The sequence below is a fragment of the Haemaphysalis longicornis genome, unplaced genomic scaffold (genome assembly GCF_048455015.1).
Source record: "Haemaphysalis longicornis isolate Haplotype H1 unplaced genomic scaffold, Haemaphysalis longicornis Haplotype H1 scaffold_7, whole genome shotgun sequence".
Lineage (NCBI taxonomy): Eukaryota > Metazoa > Arthropoda > Arachnida > Ixodida > Ixodidae > Haemaphysalis > Haemaphysalis longicornis.
The window spans coordinates 60,231,197-60,256,662 of record NW_027526422.1 but is presented as its reverse complement, the minus strand read 5'-3'; the positions used below and the strand labels follow the sequence as shown (position 1 = coordinate 60,256,662).

The window sequence follows — 25,466 nt, the reverse complement described above, 5'->3', positions numbered from 1 at the left end:
TTATATTTGCCGGTTTAAAAACTTAAGCTTAAATATTTAATTTTTACTGCCTTTTTTAAGCTTTATACGAATAGGTTTCTGCGCTAATTTGAGATTAGTGCGCGGTTGTTCAACATGGCCGATATGGACTCCTAGCATCATATGATGTTCGCGAAAACATTAAATTTTTCCTTCTTGCTGGTGTTATCCTGGGGCGATGTGTTTTCGAAAGGTGCGTAGGAACGGCTGTGTTTCTTTGTTTTCTTCGTACCTTTTTTAAAGCTCAGAGTAACTAAACAAGCACGTCAAACCTGTTCCTCATTAGCTAGCTGAGCTAGCTGTCAAACGCTTCTACTGCCTTTCCGAAAGCTTTCTGATGAAACGCGCCTGATCATGTGTATCGGCAGAAAAGCCGGTGGTTAGGCGTGATGCTTTGGGCAACAGCCATTGAGAACCTAGTGACGGGTGATGGAGCGGCCGTACAAATTCACCGCGTCGCTTAACTCATTTAGGACGCGAGGCTGTTACTGAGGTAGGTTGAAGCCGCATTTGGTGCCGTGTTTGGACAAAGACTTGCTTTAAAGAAGGGGAAGATGCTGTTTGTGTACTCTCGATTCAGAGCGGCCGAGCATTTTTTACTAACGCGCAAGCCGTCCGGCTTGTCACGCTACTTGTTATTGGCTCTAATGACTAATTTTCCACGGTGATATGCTTGCCCAGTGTGCTTACATAACCGTCACTAAACCTCATCTAGCCTTCAAGTATCAAATATACCGTGTTAGCCCTCAACGGTCGTTTGTATCGAGTGGCAACGTAGATAAAACGCCTCTACATGCCTTCCTTGTTTTAGGTTAAAGTTTATTTTTCCCAGTGAGGGCCGTCAAATCAGTTTTTGTGCAAGACGTACGTATGCCGACCTTTCGTCCGAATACGCTGAAATCTTGTTACTGCTACTGTAAAAATGTAACAGAATCGTTGTAGACATTTCGCGCACGTGAGCAGTCGGTCGTGCTGTATTATGTGACAACAAAAAAGTTGCTTTGTGCAGTCTGTAAGCGCCAAATAATGGGCTTAATGCCTAAAAAAATGTGTTACAGTTTCCTCTCACACGCGGTTAAATGGTGAGCCTGTCATCATTGATTTTTTTCGTTAGTAACCGAACAGCACTAATTGCTACAGGAAAAATGTACTCCAATGCTTATTCGCCAGTTGGTCTAGTTGCGAGGGCCCAGGGAAATTTTTGAGAGCCATAGAATGTAGTGACAATGCATTACTCCTGCACAGCCTTTTCAAAGCGTCATTGAAAAGCATGGTGAGGTACAGCTAGACAGCTTCAGTGTTGCACAAAATCTTTGAACTTGAGAACCATCGAAATCCATCACCATTGAACGTAACCGTGTGGAAGCCCTGATCGCCATTTAGTTTTATGTCCTCAGATTAGTGACCATTGAAGTGGCAGCCTCATGGTGTTATCACAAGGGCATAACCTGCGACAACAGTTGTGAGTGCCTAATGCTGCATTCTGTGGCTCGGCATGATGCAGTGAGATTCCCAGCATTAATGGCTGTGTGTCGAACAGTCGCAGTACGAAAATTGCTGTTCAGGTGTCATTCATTGGGGCTCTTCGATTTACAGTCTCGGACTCACCGCGGACTCCCCGAGAAGCAGTCCGGCATTCGATTTTCCCATGTATCCCTAAGGCTTCGGGGAATCCTCGGACTACCCGTGGACTATCCGCGGTGAGTCCGAGAGTGTAAATCGAAGAGCCCCATTATGTTGCTGAAGAATCTTGGGATTCTAAAATAACCCCAGCACTACATGTGGGCCAAGGGACTCCTTGCACAAACTCTCTTGCAGGCATTCTAATAATTACAGCATAGCTATGTTGGATACAAGAGGGCAAGCAAGGCCTCCCAACTCTGAAAATATTTTTCAGCTTGGAGGGCCTTTATGATCGGCACTGCCTGCAGTTTTATTTTTGTTGGGATGTGTAACTGGCATTTACAGAGGCGTAAGTTCGCTTCATTCTTGAATGCTTTCATCACCTGGGAGGGACAGGTTCAAAGCACTTGCAGCAAAGTGTTCTCTTTCTAACTCCTTATGGGTAACTCTATGGGTGGAAGCGTGCATGTGGGGCCCAACAGATTTCTCAAATCGAAGAGTAATGCCAGGGAGGGAGGGTCAACAGAAATTCTGAGGATGGTTACTTCTAGTCTACAAATTTTACTGCCAGTGGTCACCACACATGCTGTTCTGCTGCCATATCGCAGACCGGCAGATTTTCTATGCCATCGCACGTTTGCTCACACACGGGACTGTCAAAAGAAAAAGAGAATGTGCTTGAATTGGAACGGCTGGAGATAACCCGAAGATCCCTTGCGTCTCTGTTGCTCCCTTGCAGCGTCGCATCATCACTCGGTGTCCGGCCCGGCCAGCGTGGTTGAAGGGGACCTGGGCTCGCGGCTGACGCTTCAGTGCAACGTAAGCCATCAGCGGCAGCAGCGCGTCGTGTGGCTCAAGGACGGCCAGGGTCTGGGGCCGGAGCTGAGCTGGACGGTGTACGAGTACCGAGGCGACCTAGTCTCCTCGGGCCTGCTGCTTTCGGACGCGGGCAACTACTCCTGCTTCCTGGACACCCCACACCCCCGTTCCACCGCCCGGCTACTTGTGCGCAGTGAGTGTGGCTGGCTTTCCCTCGTTGCACCCGAGCACGACTGAATCGCATTGTCTTTGACTGTAGGACTTGGCTCACGTTGCATTTTGACTGGGATGTTGGAGTTACTCTTGCAAAACTTTGCGCCTTTTGTGAACTGTTATCACCATCGCCCTGCGAAAAGGAAGGAACACAGTTTTCCATCCGTCTTTTTGCCTCCCTCTACACTCTACCGAGAGCAAAAAGTCAGGCCCCTGCATGGTGCCCAGTGTGCACTAACGAGTCTGGACCAACATTCGCTGTCTGCCAGCAGTGTTTTGCCAAGGGGGCACGAGCAGTGGCACCAAGAGCTTTTGTTTCAACTGGGTGGCGCAGCTGAGGCACCACTAGGGCCACTCTGGTGTCGCACTGGCAGTGGGTGCAGGTGAAGTGCCGTAAAGGGCGCACTGGTAAAGTTTGCTGTCCACGTAAACCCCAGAGAGGTGCCATAGAGTGTTTTCGCTTTGTAATTTGTCGGTACATACATCATGGTACATCTTCACTATCATCATTAGTATGCAGCAGGGCAAGAAGAGCCTAGTTCTTCTCATGAGAAACGCTGTAGGTTGATGAAAAACTGATACACCATTTGATGGGCAGAATTCTTTGCGGAGCAATGGAGGCAAAACACTTTGTGCTGGTGGCATAACAGAGAGAAGGTAAAGAAGATAGCTTTTTCACACTTGCCATTTGCGATCTCTTACTTTGTAGCCTGACCTCTCTTCTTTTGCGTGTTGCAAACGCGAGTGGCCTGTATGAGGTCTGGGTGGTTTTGAACTGACTCCATTTGGGGCCTCACCTTTTTCTATTTTAGTGCATTTTCATTGTTGCATTTTTGCCCATAAGCAGATGCTTCACTTTGGAAGCAATTTTTTAAATGCAGATGACGAGACTTGGTGGTTTCAAAACCACGCTTGAACAGACGTGTTCAAAATTTAAGGAGGCGCTAAAGACAACAAGCAGTGTTGTGTAAAGTTAGGCTCTCATGTGGCCCTTTAGTGGCAATTTAAAGGAGTACTGACACAAAATTTTCGTGTTACGTTTTTTTCACTGCTATGAGTGCCTACCAGCTCACTAATCATAGAATGGCACATTAGACAGTCGATTGCAGCGTAAACAATCATTTACGGCGTCGTTTATTCGTGTCAGTTTCAGTTTCGACAAAACAAACGCCAAGCCACCGCTATGAGAGGAGGTTGCCCGTGACGTCACCATTCTTGTCACACCGCTGCCAGTCTGGACGCGCGCACGAGCGAGCGCCTGCACGCGCCTAGACCGGCTGAGGATTTCACCATCCCCTCGTGCCGGGCAGCATGACGTCAGTCCCAAAACCATGACGTGTACACATGACGTAGCAGCGCGCGCCAACCGCAGCCAGTGCGTCAGCTACGTCACAGGAGCCCCGATGTTGGCAGTTTGGAGCAAGGAGCAGATAATGTCATGTCGGCCCACTCTGGGCTTTGTCGATAGCGCAGAGATTAAAATGGATTTAAAATATGTTATACTGAATGGCTCCTGTTGAAACTTGCTGGGAGATATCTCCAGATAAAAAGGAAGCATTTTGCAGTTATATCAGCTTTGAAATTTCGTGTCACTACACCTTTAAGATGTCACTACACCTTTTCGTGTCATAACACCTTTAAAAGTTTCCAATTAAACAGGTGCTTTTTTTTTACACCGGGTTGTTTCGTGATGTTTCACATGACACAAATAGCCGAATAAGAAGCAAGTGGGGTGCTTCAAGTACCGCATCTGCAGATCAGTATGCCACAAATAGATTATGAGGTTGGGAAGTCTCAGGAAAATAGATCACAGAACTTAACTTTTAGCTTTCTGGGGCTGGCGAGTGTGTGCCGCTGCACAAGGGCTGGATTTGTGACAGCTGCGTGATGCGTTACTGGGCTAGTTCATTACCCGTCTGATACAAAACAATAAAGACTTGAGTTGCACTAGACAGCAGCAATAGGTTTAGCATTGTACTGTGTGCAGCTTTAGTTTGCCTTCAAGGGGACAGTGCATAGCACTTCCCCTTGTTGTATAGTGGCACACACTGCAGTACCAATCACAGCCGCAATTTCGCTCTAACCAAGCTGAATGGTCTTGAAGCAAAGGAATTGTCGTAATAAATATAAAACACCAAATTTTCTCACTTGCTGGAACCGGCTTCCTTCCACTGTACAGAGCTTACTCCAACAACTCTCGAACTTCTTCTTGCCTCTCTTCCTGCCCTGGTTGTGCAGCTCCCCCTGGCCAGCTGTCCAACCTGACGGTGCACCCGTCGAGCGTGGTGGCCACGGTGCGGTGGCGCGTGAGCAGTGACGGGGGCTACCCCATCTCGCACTTCACCTTGGCCTACCAGGCCGCCCAGCCCTCCTCGGCCCAAGGGCTGTCCGCTGCTGCCGCCACCCACCACCACCACCACTCGCCCGTGCACATCAGCCCTGCTGCGGTGAGTGTCACCACCAGAAATGGCGGGATGACCTCTCCTCTCTGTCGACAGAAAAGAGTGCGCAATGCGACAAGGAGCCCTGTTGACAGGCTATTACGCCCGCCTCGAACGAACAAACTCACCCTAGCAATTGCCGCTTCTTACTCAATGCAAACTGCAGCTGCTGCAGTTCATGTTGGAGGCATTTTGATGCACCAATTCATAGATTGTCAGTTTTTTCTGGTGAGGCACGTCTTTGCGTTAGAATACTCTTACAGCTTTTGGTTTGCCTTCGCATTCGCGGCCAGCCTGCAATAATGCCGTATTTACTTGCATAATGAACGCACTCGTGTAATAAATGCACCCAAACTTTGGTCGACAGAATTAATTTTTTTTTACCCCTGCGTAATAAACGCACCCCCAACTTTGATACCCTGCAGTCCCGCGAACCAGCCTACTCTAGCTTTCCCACTTCACTCGCTGCCTCTGATATGATTTTTCATGCAATCCTACAGCTATCTCTCACAGTAAAAATGAACACTTCGGCACGGCATTGTGGGACAGCCAATCAAAATGATGCCTGCTGTCTAGCCCTACTTTTTTCTGGCAGCCATTCCCACTCAGTGACGGCATCGTCACTTGCTTGATTCTCTGCTTGCCTTGTGCTTTACAGTCAGCGATGGGCCGAAATGTCAGTTACATGGCTGCTTTTAAAGGGGTCCTGAAATACCTTCCGCCGATGCATGGATGTACATGTAACCAAATAAGACAATGTATTAGCAATATCCTCCCGCAAGAATTTTGTTAAAGCGATGAGTATTAGCTGATAAATCGTAAATCAAAAACCGCGCATTATCGTCGCGCCGCGTTTCCTCCTCTTTTCAACTGTTGACGGCGCGCGAGCACTCCCTCCCATGATGCTGCGCTAGTCAGCGGTGACGTACTTCCGCATTACGCTCCTCCGACTGCCGTCTGCTACGGGCAAGTTTTGTTGACACCATGAATTCCGCACTCCGCTCAAGGATGGATAAGCGAACGAAAAATCTGGCCGCATGTGTGCGGTGGCCTGGCTTCGCCCTTTCGCGGTGTGTGTTCCTGCAGTGCAGCACGTGACTTTTAATCGGCGGCGAACTCGCAGCCGCTGGAGGGGATCTTGCGCTCGGTCCCTTTCATGCACCGCGCACTGTTTATCTAAAAAGCGCCGTATCAGATTTGGCCCCGCTGGTGCCGGGTCTTATTTTGCGGTGGTGGTAATTCCTGCCGGCGCCATGTGAAAAAGACATTTTAAACCGATACAGAACCCGTGCACAAAACGCTTCAATCATGTGACCAGATCAGCTTGGGGCGACGCGTGGTGGAGAGCGGCAACGTTGGCAAAGCATGCTCCGGCGCGGCTCTGAGCTTTCTAGCAATGGAGCGAGCGCCTTTCTTTGACGATCTCAAACATCGGTTGCCTTGGCAACAAGGCAAAAACGGCCCAGAGGTCAGTTAAGGTTGCATGATCCCGGTTCAGCTCGGGGCCCCACCTCGCAACATGTGGGCACTGCAGACGTACCACTCACTCTCATTAGGAAATGTGAGATGCGTTTGGCATTACAGGAGGCGATGGTGTGTGTGTTGTGGACGCTTTTGTTTAGCGATGAAATGCGACGTTGTGCTTCTGCGGGTGGATAGTGCTTCCCATGGTCTGGATTATCTTTCTCGAGCGACGTACGACTCAACCTCGCATGGGGTATGTGCAGTGTGCGTGGCTAAAAGCCATCTCGGCTTGCGCGCCAGAGTTAAGTGACTTGCTGTTCGTCCCCGCAAACCGCGCGCGAGGTGAGTGCCGAATTTACGGACGGGCAGGAGGAGGCAACCCATCGTCTGTCAATCGCGGTTCAGACTTGCAACGCATGTTGTGACGTTGTGTTCGTTCGAAACGCATCTCTGGATTGTTTTGAAGTGGAAAAAAATGTATCCGTCAAACCCGGGCATTCGGCTCAGGGCGTTCTCTGCGATTGCACGAAAGAAGTGCCACGGGGCTTCAACGCTTTCTTTATGGAACGTACTCCCGTAAGAGAATATCCATGTCGTGTTATGGCCGTGTTGCATTCAATACGAACGGTTAAGCGTTTGTTTACACTTGTTTCGTTTGTCGTAAAATGTCCAAGCACTCCGGCACTACGCTGGCAGATCAGCCGGCGAGTCGACGCTGAGCAGACGACTCATCTCTTTGCCGGAAGTGCGTGAAAAAGCCGCCCAATAGCAGGATGTCTAACTCATGATGAACATCTGGGAATCGATGATGTAGACATGTGAAGATGGCGGCGTCAAAAAACACGAAGGAAAGGGTGAGAAAAAAGCGACAAACTTTGCAACAAAAGTGTGAGCTTTCCGCTGCGCGTAAAAGAGTAATACTTGGCCCAGATGACCTTGACGACCCAATCTAACGATTGCGCTACTTCATTTAGTGTGCTCAAAATGCCTTTCAGGGCCCCTTTAACTTGAAGGCTGTGGAGTACTCAGTAGAGCACGGGAATCGTGCAGCCGGTGGGCATTTTGGTATTGACGAAGTCTGCGTGCGGTAATGGCGGGTGGAGCACGACAAGCTGGGTGCTGCAAATCGAGAGCAGCGTGCCGTCAGGGTAACATATGCGGGACCTGCGAAAGGCAGGCTGTGTCATTTCGTGGGAAATGGTTGGGACGCATCCCATCGCCTCCACCTCTTTCAAAGCACGCAGTCGGTGGGTTCATGCAGCGCAACGACTTGTGCTTAAGGAGGCGCACATCACTTTGTCAGAGACTGCCTCTTTGCTGCAAAGAAAAGGTGTAAGAGTTTCACAAGTTCGTGGTACGCCTGTGGTGGATCCAAGAGTTCGTTCTGTCACAAATCGGGAATACCGACTAGATGCTCACAACTTCGACATACCTGGGAACAGAACGGTGGACCAAGAGGAGCCTGTAGGGGCCTGGTCAGAAGAATGAGCGCCGAAAATCAGCTCTTCACAGTAATGCTAGCCATCACGGCAGGCGGCAGGAAGTTGCCCCCATACGTGGTGATTTTCAAGAGGAAAACTCTGCTGAAGGCGAACTTTCCAGCTGGCATTCATGTACGACCTAGTGGCCGTCTGGGTCTGCACTGTGTGGGGACAGTGACCTGGCTTTCTGTTTCTTCCGTATCTCCTCATGCTGGGAATTTTGTGCGGCCACCGGGGAGAAAACGTACGCCAGGAGCCAGAGGAGCTGTGCACCGAGATTGCCAGCATTCAGGGTAGACTTGCTTGGCACTGCAGCCCCTAAACATGTGCGGGAACGAGCCGTTCCAAGAGAGCGTGCACCACTTGTACACACACTGGATGGCCCACAAAAGGCACGCCTTGGCGCCGACCATCGAACCCATGTTCTCCTGAGTCTTGGAATGCCAGCGATTTGATCTCCAGGAGCTTCAAGAAGACCAGAATCTCAAACACACTGGACGGCAGCGAGGATGATCACTTGTGGGAGCACATTTCAAAAGGGGTCAGTGGCCTGGATGACGGTCTAGCGACTCAAACGAAGACGAGTGTAGTGAACTTTTTCTGTTTGTAAAGAGTGTGAGTGTATATTTACTGCAAAAAATAGGTTACCTAACACTTTTCTTTTTTGCATTACAGCCTTCTTTGATCATATTGAAAAAGTTTTCTGAACATTACCTTGCATAATAATTGCACCCCCACCTTTGCTTCACTTTTACGAAAAAAAGCTAGTACATTCATTGCACGAGTAAATACAGTGGTACATACTTTCAGTGTTCTGTTTTTACGAACGACACCGAGGAATTTGTCGGTGTTAAAGGGTTGTTATGAATATGCCCTTGGTTGCCCTTCAGCCCGTCATGTCCCCTTCCTTGAAGATAACATTCTTGCAACGCAAGCACGCATGCAGTGAAGCACCCTTTACAGGCCTTGATTAGCATTGCTGCTTTGGTAACCTTCCACTATCAGCCATTGCCTCAAAAAACATTACAAAATGACAAAGAAGAGCTTGCATTTTGCAGACCACACACGGCAGTTATGCCCAAGTGAGTGCCTGCAAAGGAATTTTAGAGGTGCTTGACTGTATTTAGGATGTCGAGAGGCGTGGCAAAGCCTGTTCACAGTCTTCAAATCCGCCTCTTTCACAACCCCACTGCGCATGCGCAATCCCCTAGCGGCCAAGTCTCTAAGCAGCCCGGCAGGGGCAGCAGACGACATTTCCCACAGCTCCCGCACAAGCGGGAAGGGGTCGTGGTTGTATTTACATCGTTTGATTTTTTGTGTGTGCTCGTTGTGCGCGGAACAATGCCCACAACTTGTGCTGCGTTCCGCTGTAACTCGGAGTGCCGAAAAGGGAACGGTGTCGGCTTCTATCGCTTCCCGTCGGCCACACGCGATCGGCTACGGTGGCTTGCGTTGCTCGGGTCGGCTCGGGTGATGGGAACATTAGGCTTAGCATCCTGGCGGATATTTGATTGCCGCTATCTGTGCAACTGTGAATAACAATCCGTAACACAACTTTTCACCACACTATCATCCCCTTTCTCGCATGTGGAACTTTATTTAAGCTATAACTGCCGTTTGAGCGATCGGTGACCAGACATCTGCGTAGCCCGATTCGATGCTTCCGTGCAGGTATCGCCATCTCTCGGCCGCTCGGCGCACCGCGCACCGTGCGCAGCTGCGACCGGTCAGCGTAGGCTTGCATTGCGGCGGCAGATATCTGATCGCCGCTTTTAAAATAATCCCTGACAACAATCCCTAGCACAATTTTTCACCACACTAACACCTACTTTCTCGCATGTGGAACTTCTTTTTAGCGATGAGATTGATTCAGAAGAGCAGCGACAAGCGCGGTTGCTACCGTGGTCTGCGCCGGTTCGAGCCGCTGAGCTGGCAGGCGCAGCCGAGCTGGCAGGCGCGGCCGGCGTGTGCGCGGACTGTTTCCGAAGGCAGAAAACGCTTCATGATTGCTTGCTTTATCCATTTCTTGCGAACAAACGCGCAGAATCTACAAATTCAGCTCTGCGATCGTCGTAGTTGACCATGGAGCAAAAACAGTGGGCGGAGCGACGCCGACGACGCATCTCATGCGCGCATCGGGCCATGTGTCTCCAATTCACGCGTACGACTAGTCGTGGCGACATTCGTAACGATTAGTCGCATGCGAATCGCGTGTATCAATCGTACATGCGTCCAGCGCTTAAAGGCCGTGTGCGATCTGCCGGCCTTTGTTGAGCTGGCGATCGTAGTTTATGCCAGACGACTCCAAGTACTGCTCGCTCTGCTGCTCGGACGGCACACGGATCTGTCCGAGATTTCTCTACCAGCCCTCATTCAGTGATAAGAAGGCGCCTGGTATTATGTGATGACCAGGGGCTATCATCTTAAGGCGTTATAACACCAACACAGAAGAAAAACTTCGGCTGCTCCTCGTCGTAATGGGGGATTGCCGTGCATACAACGAGAACGCAGCCGGAGGAAACGCCGGCGAACCCTGCCGCTTCAACTTCCACTGGGCACGCTAGGTGGCAGCACACCGCAATGAAAGAGGCGGATTCCTGGCAGCGCGCAGTGCCACTTTTGCTGCAGTGTGCATGGAAAGGACAGACTGTACAAATTGAACTTGTGCGTTCAGATTTTTATGCACATTAGTTAAATTGTGCAAAAATAGCTAAACTCATAGAGAATTTAGAATTTATGTGACACTTCACGTCCATCAGGTAATTATTTTTATATAGTACCGTGTTACTTGTGCAACCAGTGTACTTTTTTTACCCATGAAAATTAATTCGGAGTTGAAGGTGCACTTATGATTTTGGATCATATCTAAGCGAATCACTCTGAATGCTGAAAATTAAATGTAAATGAGTTGATTGATTTGTTATGAGGTTTTAATGCACCGACGCTACACAGGCGATGAGGCGCACCATAGTGGAGGGCTCCAGATTAAATTTGCCCACCTGGGGATCTTTAATGTGGGCCGAAATCTTGAACACACGGGTGTTTTTGCTTCTCGCCTCCATCAGAGAAGCGGCCGCTGCGGCTGGGAATCAAACCTGCATCCTTGGGTCGAATGTAAATAAGAGGATATTTTCAAAAATTCAAAAATTCTATTCCAGCAAGATGTACCTGTACTCCACTGACAAATCAAAATGACGTCTAAGCTGAACAAAATGAGTGACCTGAAATGACATTCCCACTGAGTGGTTTTCCGCTGCTCTCAGTGTCGATTTTTAATGCCAGTTGAGAGCTTCACTGTTTCTACCTTACGTTGCAGCGGCATCACTTTTGGTAAGATTTGTTTTTGCTGACTTAATAAAACATTATCGGCGAGTTAATGATCATAAACGTTTATCAAGTTTCAGTATTTTGGTGGGGCTGGGCTCTCTTCTTCTCTTTTTTTCTTCTTAGGTGCGACGTACCTTAGCACTGCACAATGTCCGCCCGCGTCCGTGCGCATAGCATTTATAGTCGCAAAAATCACACAGGCACCGGCAGGATTCGAGCCTGTGTCTGGTAGACCAGACAGAGTCAGTGTCAGTCGTCTTACCCATTGGGCTACGACTGTGAGTTAGTACCCGAGAGTCAAACGGCTCACTCCCTCGCCTGTAACGGTGCGGAATACCTTAGGACCTCCCAATTTCCGTCCGCGTCCATCCGTGCGCACACCACCATCAAGCGAAAATCAAGCAAAATTCGATTTGAGCCGTGAGTTCAGTTTCATTTAGGGAATAATCAAGGTGCAACTCACGGCTCAAATCGAACGATGGTCGGGGCGCAAATCGGATGCCACTCGGGGCGCAACTTGGATGTCATTTCGAGTACCTGTACTCCTCACCCTCGCCATCATCCACGGAATGGGGATGCTGCCTTTTATTTTTTTTTATTTTTTCCATGCTGTTCTGGAGGAGTGATGCAAGTGAATGAGAGCTGTAATAAGCAAAAGGATCGTTTTCCCTTTTTGAAGTCTAGAGTTATGCTGAGTTATTAATTTATTAATATTTATGGCATTTCAACTGAATGTGGTTGAAAAATGTCGTACAGCAGGATAACATTGGCAGTTCAGTTGAATGGCATTTGGTTTGAAGGCGTTTGAAATGCCAGTGGAACTGTGGTATCACATTTGTTCTGGGAGCGCACTTTTGCTGTTTACACAGATTTTGCTGTTTGTCCGGGCATATTGGCAATGTGCAACCTACACAGATGCCGACCAATTCAGATGTCATCGTGGAACTGATCTAAAAAAAAATTGGGGGCTAGCTTCTTATGGCTGCTGCATTAGTGCGCACAACAGGCTTCGATTCCGTTGCTCTCTTTGAAGGACAGTGGCCGCTGCAGTCTGAGGATGAAGATGTAGTGACACCTCTGCTCTGGCTTCTGCGTTTTAGTTTGGTGAAGGCTGTTTAATTGCGTAACTCAGCATTGTTAATTAGGTGTTGCGAGAAGACTTGGTAAATGTCTACGGCGAGCAGTAACGTTAGGCTCCGTGTGCGTAGCTTTGCATTGCTGTTTAATTTAATGCTGACGCTTAGTGCATTTTGAGTGCTCCAGCTTTGCTATTGGCTTTGTTCTTGCTTACCGAGTTTCTCCTCCTTCCGTCAAGCAGTGGACATTGCGTCCCTTCAAGCTTGACGTAGAGAGAAACTTTCATTGAGCGACGCTTTCATTTTCTGCCATCGCAGAGGCAGTTCTTTGTGTACCACCTGGAGCCGGGCACCCCGTACATGTTCCGCATGTGGGCCTCCAACCGGCTGGGTCCCGGGGAGGCAACCACCGTGTACGCCTCCACCTCCAAGCCACTCGACCCCGCAGGTAGTGTCTGCTGTCTTCCCCTCCTCTTCTTGTCTCTGTCTGTGTGACGGACGGCTGCGGTTCGAGCCTGATTTAATGTAAAAGAAAAAGGGATTTCCTTATACGAGGCATTCAGCTTAACGTGTTTTTAAATGGGGGAAAAAATGTATTTCAGCTACCTGTCATCTTGGTGAAATTAGATTTGAGTTGATTGTAGTACACCCTGGCAAGCCATTTTGTGCAAGGAGTAATGCAGAGTAAAAGTAGGCAAGTGTGGGGTATGTAGATGCGGATATGTTTGTGGACATGAAGTTTAAAGGGACACTGAAGTGAATTTGTCAAGCTCCCGTTTTTGCTTGCACTGCGTAGACTGGCTCAAATTAGCACACTTTTTATCGTTTATCCGGTTGACAAATCGGTAATTATTTTACAAAGCGCGAAAGAAGAAAAACTATCATGCGCGGTTTGCGGCGGCCGCACCAACTAAGGCTGTGACGTTGAGAGGAGGGGCGCCGTGATTGGACGATGCCCAAGGTTAGCAATCACACAAGTTTCGGTTTCGGTTTCGGTTCTGTAAAACATAACCAATGGCTTTGTTGGATGGGCATTCTCAATATCTCAGTAATCATCGTACCGCGCTTCTGCCATGTTGTCGGCTGTAAAATGCACAAGATAAGCCTCCCAGGACGGCTTGTAGTCGTAGCATTCACTAGCCGAGACCTACGCAGTGCATGAACGCCCTCCGCGTACCCGCAGACGCCCAAATGTCATTCGCTTTTCCCCCATATTTGGAGCTTGCCTCCCTCATGCCTGTATCGTAAAAAGCGTGTTCGCACCAGGCCAAGGGTCTGTTCATTCTGGCCTGTGCCCACTGCCTGCAAGCAGTCGGTGCTTATGGCAACAGCACGCCAACGAGAACTCGCTAGCGCGCCAGTGCCAGCCTGCGCGCGTTTTGTGAACTAGTTTGTGTAGCCATGAACGTTGCGGCCCCAAAAAAGGTGAACTCAATATAGAAAACATCGGCGGAAAACAAAAAAGTTAACTTACAAAAAAAAAAGCACGTACCCGCGGGGATTCGAACTCGTGACTCGCAAAACATTTGCCGCGAATTCCTAGAGCCTCAGACCGCTAGGCCACGGAGCGAGACGCAAATGCCTTGCTAATATAGGGTATATATTGTACAACCGGTTTACACTTTTATTTAGTTTTGGCATTTCAAGCCGCCTAGGTGACTATTTGTTGTACTGCGATCGTGCAGTAAGCGTCGCCCGAGTTTCCACAGTAGCTCACGTCTAGCAATTGCATTTCGTAGACGGAAAAGCGTTCGCAGATGCGTAGTCGTGCTGCTGACCGCTGTGCTTGTTCGCCCAGCGCAAAAACGCGCTTCCCGCACCCTTGTTTTACGCTGTACGGTAAAAATATCAGTTGATTTTAGGCAGTTTTAGCATATCGTTACCGTGTTTGCGTTACCGTGTACCGTGTTACCGGAAGCGCCGACGACGGTGAAGCCTGTGCCGGTAAGTTACCGTTCGCGGTAACTCTCGCGCTGCGAAGCCTACTCCCGCAAATACGGTAAACGGTAACGTAAACACGGTAACGATATGCTAAAACTGCCTTTTATTTGCCTAGTACCTATATTGACTTCGCTGACTCTTCTCCCGCCTTCAAGAGGCCTTATATTTTCCTACTGGCGTACCAGTCAGCGAAGCGTCGCATGTGCAGCGCTTGTGTGAAGCGACCTTGACTTGGAGCTAGATACAGTGTACAAACAAACCAAGTAAAGAAAGGCACAGTCTTCCATTCACAAACGTGTCCTGGCTTCGTTTCAACAAAGCGAACGAATTGCGACCAAGCAATTTTTTTTAACCTCCTTGATTGCAACGACCCGCCGGCGGACGAAACGCTGGGCCGACTGGCTCTGTCGGCCGGGGAGCCGTGCAGTAGCGCAGCCGTGGCGCAGCCAATTGCCAGCTCATCCCCTCCTGACGTCACACGAAAACACCACAGAAAATGGGCGAGCGTAAAGAGAGGAGGACAGCGTTTTCGAATTAGTTTTTCTACTAAATAAAATCGCGTAAACGCGCCTAGAGTGGTCGAAACATGGCCTGGGGACTCCGGACTACAATTTGCGCTAGTAATCCCGCAATGTTTACATATCACTTCAGTGTCCCTTTAAGGCAGCTAAAACAGTTGTTTGCCACTGGCCGTTCTTAGCCAGCCGAGGCATTTTCTCGTTAATAAACAGACGACCAGTGGAAGATAGCGAAGATGGCGCAACCGCATCATTACCGTGCTTGCCTAGTTGTGGCACGGTTGCAGGCTTTGACACCAACACTGACTTGCTCATGTAACACTGGGCTGCTTTGTCAAGGAGCTCATTTTTGTGGGCTTGTTGTGCCGCTTGTGCTATGCTTGGAACGCCGGCTTTTCCTCATGGCCACCAAAGGAATAAGCGGTGTGACCTGCACTGCTTTTAATAGCAATCACATGCTTCCAGCACTTTAGGGGTACTCACCTGATCGCATCCCTTGAGACTTAGTAATCCATGACCCACGCGCTTAAAAAACATCGTGTACCAATAAGAAATTTTACAAATGCACAGAAATGTTCCTAAGGGCCTAATTTGCTTCGTTCAGGCATACATTACTTCTTTACTGAGACAAAAAATAAACAAGACGCATTTTGGTTTATCCAGTTAGCGCTACCCGTCTAGCAAGCAAGAGTTGTATTTTTTTATTTCTGTACAGAAGCGACGTATCTCTAAAATAAGTAAACTGGGCCGTTGTGAACCTTGGTATGTATTTGTAAAGCTTTTGGTATTGGTGCATGATAGTGTTTAAGTCGGTGGGTCATAAATTAGGAAGTCCCGTAGGATTGTTAACAGGTGAGTCCCCCTTAGGGGCTAGTTGGCGCACTCACTCTTTATTAGCACACTGTTTCTGCTCTCTCTCTCTCTCTCTCTCTCTCTCTCTCTCTCTCTCTCTTTTTTTTTTTTTTTTTTTTTTTTTTTTCCTTCTGGCAGGCAGAGCGCTTGCAAATTACACTGAAGTGTTTTTCTTAATGCCTGACATGGGTCTTCATTTCGGGCAGATTTTTTTTTTTTTTTTTACCGTCTCCAGAATTGTGACATTTTCCAATTGCCCATCACATCATAGTTGCGAAGGCTGTTTCGTGTGCCTCTGCTTTACAGGCTGTGTAACAGGCGTATTATGGAGCTTTGTGTAATTTGGCAAGATAGTTGTACCCAATAAACTTTTCTCTAAATCATTTCTTCCTGTGTGCTGTATACCCCGAGCACTGGCCCGAGTTTGTTCTATCGGGGCAGCTGGACCAGCAGGAGCAGTAGTTGGTGAATAAATGTCCGGGGCCACCTTGACATGGGCACAAAGGGGTATGAAAAGTTGTCACCACCGGGCGTTGTTCCACCCCTGTCCTGTGTGCAGAGGTGGTGCAGAAGATGTTTGCCGGCGGGGATGACTTCAGCACGGCTGCCTGGATGGTGGCCGTGTCCATGGTGATGGGCACCATCCTCATCCTTTCCTGCCTCAGCTGCCTGCTCATCTACAAGGAGGGCCGCCACGGTGCGTTGGTTGTTCCTGCCTTTTCAAAGCCTTGCTGGGAGGTTGTAATGGGGATCAAAGGTTGTAATGGGGATCAAGAGTGTGTGTGTGTGGTAGACGCTGTGGCACCTCATAACCTAGGTGTCGCCCCAACATGCTAAACATAAAACTTTCTTTTTTATTTTACCCTGGAGTGTGTGAATTCGGGCTGTTGTTTTTATGTGCATTTTTCTTTTCTTTCCTCTCTTTTTATTGTCAATTGCCGCATAAACCGGAATATAGGTCGACCCAGTATATAGGTTGACCCCCTACCTTGAGGTGGGACAAGTTGACAAAAATAATAACTCAGCAGAGAAGCACGCACACAATGTCTATATTTATTCTCGACGCCCGTCCATCACTGCCACTCACTATGCCTGCCGAAGACACTCGTCTGAGCTGTCACAGTCGTCCGAGGATGACTGCTGCTCACTGTCAGCATCCCACAGAGTGTCATCTTCAGTGCCATCAAGCGTGTTGCTGATGGAGCACTTCCTAAATGCTTGTGCAACCATGTTGGGCAGCGACTGCCAACAGGAGGACACCCAGCTTGACAGGGTCGCGAGGCATGGTCTCCGCAGCCGGCCCGTTAAACGCTACAATCAATCAATCAATCAATCAATCAGTGTTCTAGTTGAGCCCTTGCATGATTAACCAATGACCAGACTGAGAGTTCAGGTTTCAATTGTTATCAGAATGAATGAATTAATTTATTGTAAACAAGGAAAGGAAAGACCACCAGCAGGCGTAGTTTGTCTCACCTAAGGGTGGACACCGGAACGCCTGCTGGTGTGGGGGGTGTGGGGAATGGGGAACACAGTTGTACAGGAAAGGGAGGATAGACAGGAGAGGATAAATATAAAAATATATACAGGTACTAGAGAAGCTAATGCGAGTCGTTCCCCACAGAGGAACTCCAGGACGAAGTGGACGAGGAAGAAGAATCGTCGGCGGTGCCCCACATCGTCGCCAACCCAGGCTTCGAAGTGGACCTGGAGGAGAGCTTTCTCCTCGACCGCCCCGACTGCAACGACAACAACGAGCGCGCAGTCCGGACCAACAACAACTCGGTGGTGCGCCCGTCGCACGTGTGATTCCCCCGCGGGCACGCCGAGAAAGGCACGGAAGAATGCCCCGCTCAGCACCAGAGCTTAGTCCAGGGGTGTACGAGCGTCGTCCTGACGTCAGCAGCCAGCGCGGCTTGCATTGGCTTGCACTGGCTTGCACCGGCTTGCACTTACCAGACCCGTTTGCTTCAAGCACCGTGCATCGTATAGGTTGGCCGCATTTTCAGTACATTGTGTCGTAGTGACTTGTGTGGAACGGCCAGTCTACTTTCCGCAGCGCCGAGCACTTGTTTTGTTTCGATGAACTGAAATGTATAGTGCAGTTCCCCTTCCACACCCCCACCTGGTACAGGGCCTACTTGGAGGTTTAGCAGGCATGCTGGTTTCTGCTGCGCTCTCCTCTGAAAGGACTTTGTCATGCTTTTTGTTTGTTTGTTTATTACTGCTTGTATATTGTGGTGGTTCACATTGAAGACCAGTGCTATATAGGACTCTTCTCTGCTGAGCGTGCTGCTGTACTGAAGGTTTTCAATTGCTTTGCGGCATCTCGGCTGAAGGACGGCGCAAACCCGACATCGCTTGTCAAGCTGGCATGAAGCCGCAAGTTTCTAGGTGTGCTAAGTGCGAAGAGAAACAGTGAGTGCCCACAGATGAACCTTGTGGGACTCCAGGAAGAGACACCTTTCACTGTCAACCCAGTCAACATGATTCCACGTCGGTTGTGGGGCCAGCATCCCAACACGGCGTTCTTACCTTGTGGCAGCAGACAGCGTCAGTGTGGTAAGCCCTTCCAGTGTTTTTTCTTCTTTCCCATTTGTGGAGGCTTCCTCAGTTCTTAGTGTATTGTACGAGTGTCTCACTGAGCGGTACACCTTCTACTGGACAGTGCTGAGTGGTAAGCAGGCTGAGTGTTGCCAAGAGTTTCATCTTCTTTTTCGGGGCCAGGGTACCTCCTTTGATGATGATACCGCCATGGTGCCATCAGTACAACGGAGGGCTTTGAAACAATTTCCTCGGCTACTTTCTCTGAAGAGTGAGAACTTCCTAGTTATAATGTGTGACTTAGTGTAACTTTGTTATATTGTTAGTACAAGGTGACTTGTGTTATCTCAACACGGGAAAGGTCTTCACCACTGGCTGAGATAGTTTGCGCCATTGCTAAGCAAAGATAGTGTAATGTGAGCATGTCTGAGGAGCTCAGAGGCATTGATGGCCATCGCATGGCTGCCCAGTTTGCTGCTTGATACAGATACACCTGCTTCATGAATTCCAAGCCATACTTTAATTGTGAGAGGCATTAATGCCTAGTTCCCATGCTGGTGTACTTTGTTTTGCTGGTTTTTTATCCGAATTTTTTTGTAAGGCGCACACATTGCAAAAAGGAAGAAGCTGGGACACCTGAGGATATATTACAATGAAAGTACTTGTGCCTCCCCAGCACTTGCAGGGCAGTGCAAGTAAGTGCACAAGAGAACAAAAGTTGCTGGGGAGGAAAGGGCGAGGCATATGTGCCTCTAAATAGGAGAATTATGTGTGCAGGTCTAGAATTGTGCCTCTAGAAGCATAAAGTAGCCAAAGCTGTAGAATGGTTAGTTTGGAGCACTGACGGCATTTAGCGTAAAGCAGTGCCTGGTTGCAGATATCGTTATGGTGAGGACAGTGAATGCAAGTTCGAGAGTGTGCAAGTAGTTTGGGCGGATCACCGGAACATGCCAATGGAGGAGGTTCTGGGGACGCCGACCAAAGTTCTTCATTATACACCAGTTGCGAAACTTCGCTTCAGAACCCAGGCGGCGCGAGCACCCCTGTCTCGTTAAAGCATCTAGGGGACAGAAACTGAACTTTGCTGAACATTAACTTAATAACCCAACCAAATACTGTATATGCACGATTCTAATGCGTCCCCGATTGTAACACGCAGGTAAATTTTCCAAGGACAATATGAAAAAACATTTCGACGCCAATTCTACTGCGCAGGTGTTGCAGACATGGCACCACGTACCTGGCAGATGACATTTGACACACACAACTGTTCCAGCAAAAATCCCTTGTGCTCCATAAACTTGCTTGCTTATCCAGCTCCTGCTGGCATTAAAACTGGAGCGGAGAACATTGAAAGAGCGTGCAACTTCAAGTGCCCAGACCTTCATAGTTTTAAACGTGGCGGTCCGTAGGTTCATTTGCTGCTAATTTATGAATTCCACCTGGGAGTCCTCAAGTTAATTCAAGCTCCGGGCGAGTGAAACCTTGCATAAAGATATGATTCATCGATTATGAGGTATTAATGCGTCGACGCTACGTAGGCGATGAGGCTCGCCGTAGTGGGGGGCTCCGGATTCATAAATATATGGCTCTGCTTTGTTTATATCAGCTGCACACTCATGCCTCCGGGCTGCCCAGTGTGCATGATGCTGCTCGGTTCCCCTCGCTGTCAACTAGCAAGCGAAAGCTCGTTAATTCGAGCTTCAATGATTCAAATTTATGAACAATTTGAACTGTATGATTTGGTACGGCCAAGTCTGCATAGAAGTCTATATAAGGAATCGGTTCATTCAAACCCGAGTTGGTTGCGCCACAGATAATTCAAACTATGCGCCACCACACCGGCGTCTTCATGCCTGGGACACGGCCGCACAAATACACCCTGTGGCAACACACGAGGCTGCATAAAATGGAGAAGGCAAAATAGGGTCAAACCAATCCCACGTGGAGGGCGTTTTGGAAGGTGCATTTTTTGCCAACTCGATTGATGAGGACACTAGTCCAGTGGTGCGCTGACAGGTAAGGACGAATCGCAGAACGTGTTGCTAATAATGACAACAAGAAGGACAAGGACGAAGCGCAAGTCATCAACATGAAATGCCACCCGTCCCCTTCAGTTTTCAAGAAGGCGAAGGATTTCCGCTGCATTTGTTTGTTAGAGCAAAAAGTGCTGCTTTAAGGATAAGGGGCAGGTTGCAGTCATGGCTCCTTCAAGCATCGAAGTGTTGAAATGTGCACTGTGGTTATTGTTCACTTTTATCAGTTCAGTCGGCGTAGTGCTGCTGAGCACGAGGATGCGGGTTCGATTCCTGGCCGCGGTGGCCGCTTTTCTGATGGAGGCGAAAAGCAAAAACACCCGTGTGTACGAGATTTCGGCACACGTTAAAGATCCCCAGGTGGTCGAAATTAATCCGGAGCCCTCCACTACGGTGCACTTCATCGCCTGCGTTGCGTCGGGGCGTTAAACCCTACAATCAACCAATCAAATCCATTCATCTTTCATTAATTCAAATTGAGATGGCATCCCCATGCGTTTGAATTAACAAGCTCTTACTGTAATTGAAATTGCCGTGCGTTTGATGGATGCTTCATTTGGAACCTCTCGGGAGGCATAACGACTGAAACAAGGGGCTAATTGCAGCAGCAGAAATATGTGCAACAGCTGGCTAAGGTAGTATGTCCTTTGAACAAGGGTTGCACCGAAATTTGCTCACGTAATGTTGATGTATTGTTTTGGATTGGATTGAGTTGGATTACACAAATTTGAAGGCTACCTTTAGCAAAACAAGAGGAGCATTATAATTCGGGCAAATATGGTAAAATAGAGCTTGCTTTTCGAATTAGAAAGCAATAAATTAGGTAATGTGTACCTAGGTTTTAGCAGTTTTTCTTTTGTGACTTATGGCAGCAGCCACTAGCACTTGAGTACTACTTCAACTTTCTGTTGACAGACTTTCCCCACACTTGCCCCTGTTTGCCACCAGTGCAGGGGAGTTTTGCAACTGGTGTATATTGAGGAACTCTGACGCTGACAGCATTGAGCTTAGAGCAGTGCATAATCGCTGCGACTGTTAAAATTTATTTGGCGAGTGCATTGTATCAATGAAATCGTGCGAGTCTGTTTTGAGTGGTAGGTTAACATAGTCGGAAGTATTTACAATTTTAGGACATGATTTCTTTCCTGTTTTCGTGCTGTTACTAGTGGCCAAAATGTGGGGGTTGTTTAGCTGCGACAGCTATGACCAACAATGCAAATTTCCCGGTTTCAGTCAGGTGCAGATGTTTGCATAAGTGGAGAACTTAGCACTTTGGCAAAGTTGTAGACGTAGCCATAACAAACATTTAAATTCGTGTATCTGCTACAGGTGCCTTTGATGCTGGTGATGGGAGGCACTGATTATTGCAGACATGGCCGTACTGGAATGCATGGCATACCTGTTACTAGTCAAGGCAGCAACAAAGTGCTTTGGTTTAATGCGTGAGAATAATTTAGAGCTTAACCTTGAAGCGAAACACAAGTTTTTGTTGTATCGAATGTTTCATACTTTCATATCATTCCTGGTGTTTTTAAGTTCCCGCCACAAATTTTGTGTGCGGCAGGATGATGTTTAGCTAACCAGTGCATCATTTGCCATTCTGCTCTTGCTAACAAACATCTTGTGTGGTACATCACCTCACATTGGCAGTGAGGTCACATGCGGAGTGATAGGGCTTTTTTGTGCGAGTTTAGAGCCTTCTATGCTCTGCCGTTTAGAGCAGGTTATGTGTTGCATTAATACCCAGTTTCTGTCGTCGTGCGAAGACGATATAAGCTTTTTTGTGAAAAGTGCGTATGCACTTTTGTTTTCGCTGCAAAGAGCAGTTTTTTCTCCTTTTGCAGCCGTGTGTCCAGTGTCACAAAATATGGCGCGAGAGCACTTGTAGAGTGGAGCACTTCGTGAAGTTTTTTTCAGCTGTAAGAGCTGGCATTTTGTTTGTGCCAATTGTGCGACTTGTGCACTACTGGAAACTGGAACACGAGAAAAAGTTACGTGGGGACACTGCCCTGCAAAGCATTTGTATGTGTGCCCCAGTGGTCTTTTTTTTTTTTTTTTTCCTCCTAATATCTGATGAATGAAAGGCAGTCTGATACAGGGGCCCAAAGTTTGAACTTCCACTGGAGGCACTAACAACTAAACTTCACTAGCATTTAACGTTTTTTGGTACTTGGATCCCTGATGGTGGGCTGTGTGACATTCTGTGCCATGGACGGTTTATGATGGTTTTATTTATTTGAGGCGCGCCGGTGCAGTCTGCGCAGTCAGCAATGTGGAGACCTCTGTACGTGCTTGAGAGATGTGTGGAATAAGTTGGTGTTGCAGTTTTGTTGCGGTGTGGGTTTCCTAGTAATCAGGTTGTTTGTTAAAACAGCCTAGAGAAAGTTGGAACGCTTCTGGTCACAACTTAGCGAATGGTGACCCACACAGTTCAAAGGCAGGTGGGATTATCCTTCTCACCGTGCTTGCAGCAGTCTGCCGCTATAAGGACAACGGGGATAAGAACAAAAAAAAAAAGGGTAAGTGCAGCCAATGTGGTGGTTTCCTATCCATGTTGATAAGCATCTTATGGTGTTCACGTGAATCAGGCTTACAAATAGGCTTCAGCTGATTTCTGTGGCCGATCAGCTGAAGAGGTCGGCTGTACCAAAGGAGTGGAAAGGGATTTAGGCCTCTTTAAAAGGCGGGAACAAACTGTCATTTGCTAGATTTTTTGCTAGTTTATGTTTTGTGTCGTGTGCCCTGTGTGTGGCGTGGTCACTCCAGTTGATGTTGCCACTTGACATTTAAACAGATATTAGTGCATTTATAATAGGAGGAGCAATTGGGAGATGAGAAGTAGAAGGCTGTCCACCTTTTACATTGCAGACCGCCTTTTGGTCATGTTAAAATTCAGGCTCCGTTTTTGTGCGATATGTCCTTAACGTTCCAATGGCTTTATTTCAATTCAAAAGCCTCGTATTTTTATTTATTTATGTTTTGTAATTGTTTCATTTATATTCTTCTAAATGTTTCCGCTCATCACCTAGCGACATGAGGTACCAGGGCCGTACCCAGAAATTTTTTTTTTGGGGGGGGGTATGAATTTTGGGAAGGGGGTAGTTTTGCTGAAAGCAAGAGTAAGTATTGTTTACGTGCTGCCTTGTTTTGTTTACGTGCTGTGCTGAACCCCCAAACCCCCCCTCTGGGTACGGCCCTGTGAGGTACGGTTAATTTTGCACAGTTTAACGTTTTAATGGCGATTCGAGGGGTCAGCACAGTCAACGACTGCTGACCAAGAGTGGTTACAGGAGTGCAGTATGCTGTGTAGAGGTTTTATTTTACGACTTTCATTTAAGGGGTCTGAAACCAAGAATTGCAGTGCATTTAAAAGTTTGTGCCATTAATGAATGAACTTGTTTCAAATGTCTGCTGCCTCTAGTATTTGCGTTGCATTTCCATTTGAGCAGGTTTCTAGAGAAGTCGTGGTGATCGTCTATTTATTCATGTGCTCATTTTCTACTAGACACTGCTGTTTACTGCTTTCACATTGGAAGAGAGGTCATCCAGAAATATTGGCTACTACTTCACATGCACCAATTGGCTCTTTATGGCAATACGGTGACACTGCAATTAATATTTGCATGCTTAAACTATAGTGCAGCTCTAAAACCTGGACGCCATGGCTATTTAGGCTACTAAGTTAGCATAATGCTGAAGTACTGATCTCTCTTCATCAGGTAAATGCATTTCTGTTGTAAAAAGTTGTACCAAGGGGATACGTTTAAGGTGGTGCACAAGATATCTTCCGCAAGAATGAAGGGCACTAAATCGTCAGATTTTTGCTTTAAAGCTTCAGTAAATAAGCTCTTTCATATTTTCATTACCGTTTATCCGGATTCAGGAGTGCAGCAGCTGTAATACAGCAAAAGTGTTGTCATTATTGAACAGTCTTTGATTGAACCTTGTGATGCCATAGCTATTTTTTCACTTGGAACGGTACATTGTACTTTTTTTCTTGTGGCTGCTATTATTTATTGTATTTGGACAAACAGCCCACTTGTCGTAACTTTTGCCAGGGTAACAATATGTGTTGCGCATAGAACAGATTGCTTATCCATGTTTCTTGTGTTCGTGTTGTCTGATGCTGGGCCTCTATGTCTCTATCACCTTTTTTTTTTCTAGTGTGCGTGTTTTCGTTGTGCGAATGTGTGGTTTTTGTTGTGAAGAAACTGTTTGCAGGTAACTAAAATGCTCACTAGCTCAGGGACATCTGTTAAAGGGATGTCAATGATGTTTTCACTTAGGTAGCTTCTCAGGTATGTTGAAAGTTTTAACAGGTTGGTTGCACAACCCCCATTGTAAAGTCCCATTGCAGCTACTCGGGAAAATTGTTAGTGGTAAGTGGCAGCTTGTGTATGATTGAGACATGGAGGAACATTTTTACTGCGAGTGCTTTCACTGTCAGTGCTTATTAACTGATTCGAGACACAAAGCCTGCATCGAAGTGGCAAGGCGAGTTATTGATGGGAGCATGGTAGTGTGGGTGTCCTTTCTTATTGGTTTGTTGCTGCTCCGCGCTTGTTTAATAGAGAAACGTAGTTTTTCATGGGGCGTAACCTTCTGTCGTGCAAAAAACATGTTACACACTTTTCATTATACGTTACTGTGCATTTTCACAAAACATTATTTTTGATGCATGGAGTGTGTATATAGTGGTGTATCCTTGGAATAATCAGTAATTGGAACTCGCCTTGCATGTGAAGGAACAAATGTTTCATTAGTGTCCATCGGGTTCTCTCTGTCAATCTCATTTAGTGAGCCTTCAGCAGTTGCATTAATTGCCTTGTCACATTCCACCTCAGTGGTGCTGCCATTGGAGGCTACTAACTTAGGGTATATTCGTCCACTTGAAAGGGTCCTTCTTTTCACACGATAGGATTGGCCCAGGCTCCATCACCTGCTTTGTTAATGTTCACAGTTCAAAGTGTGTAATGCTGTCTCAAAAAGGGCACGTGTAATGACCTGTCAAGTGCAATAACCGCAATTCATTTATTGCCCTCATGCTTGTAGGTGTATTGACGATTACAAGGTCTCATCCCCCCCCCCTCCCTTTGATGGTGTTCACAGGTGT

The 25,466-nt window shown here is 47.6% G+C and overlaps 1 protein-coding gene across 1 annotated transcript; it reads left to right on the top strand.

Moving 5' to 3' along the window:
• Positions 1-14: 14 nt before the first annotated feature.
• Positions 15-25,083, top strand: LOC144145775 (contactin-6). Its single transcript, XM_077677502.1, has 6 exons — positions 15-211; positions 2,381-2,653; positions 4,912-5,120; positions 12,781-12,910; positions 16,333-16,470; positions 17,398-25,083. The coding sequence occupies exons 1-6, from the start codon at positions 142-144 to the stop codon at positions 17,580-17,582; spliced, it is 1,005 nt and encodes a 334-aa protein (XP_077533628.1). The 5' UTR covers positions 15-141; the 3' UTR covers positions 17,583-25,083.
• The last annotated feature ends 383 nt before the right edge of the window (positions 25,084-25,466 follow it).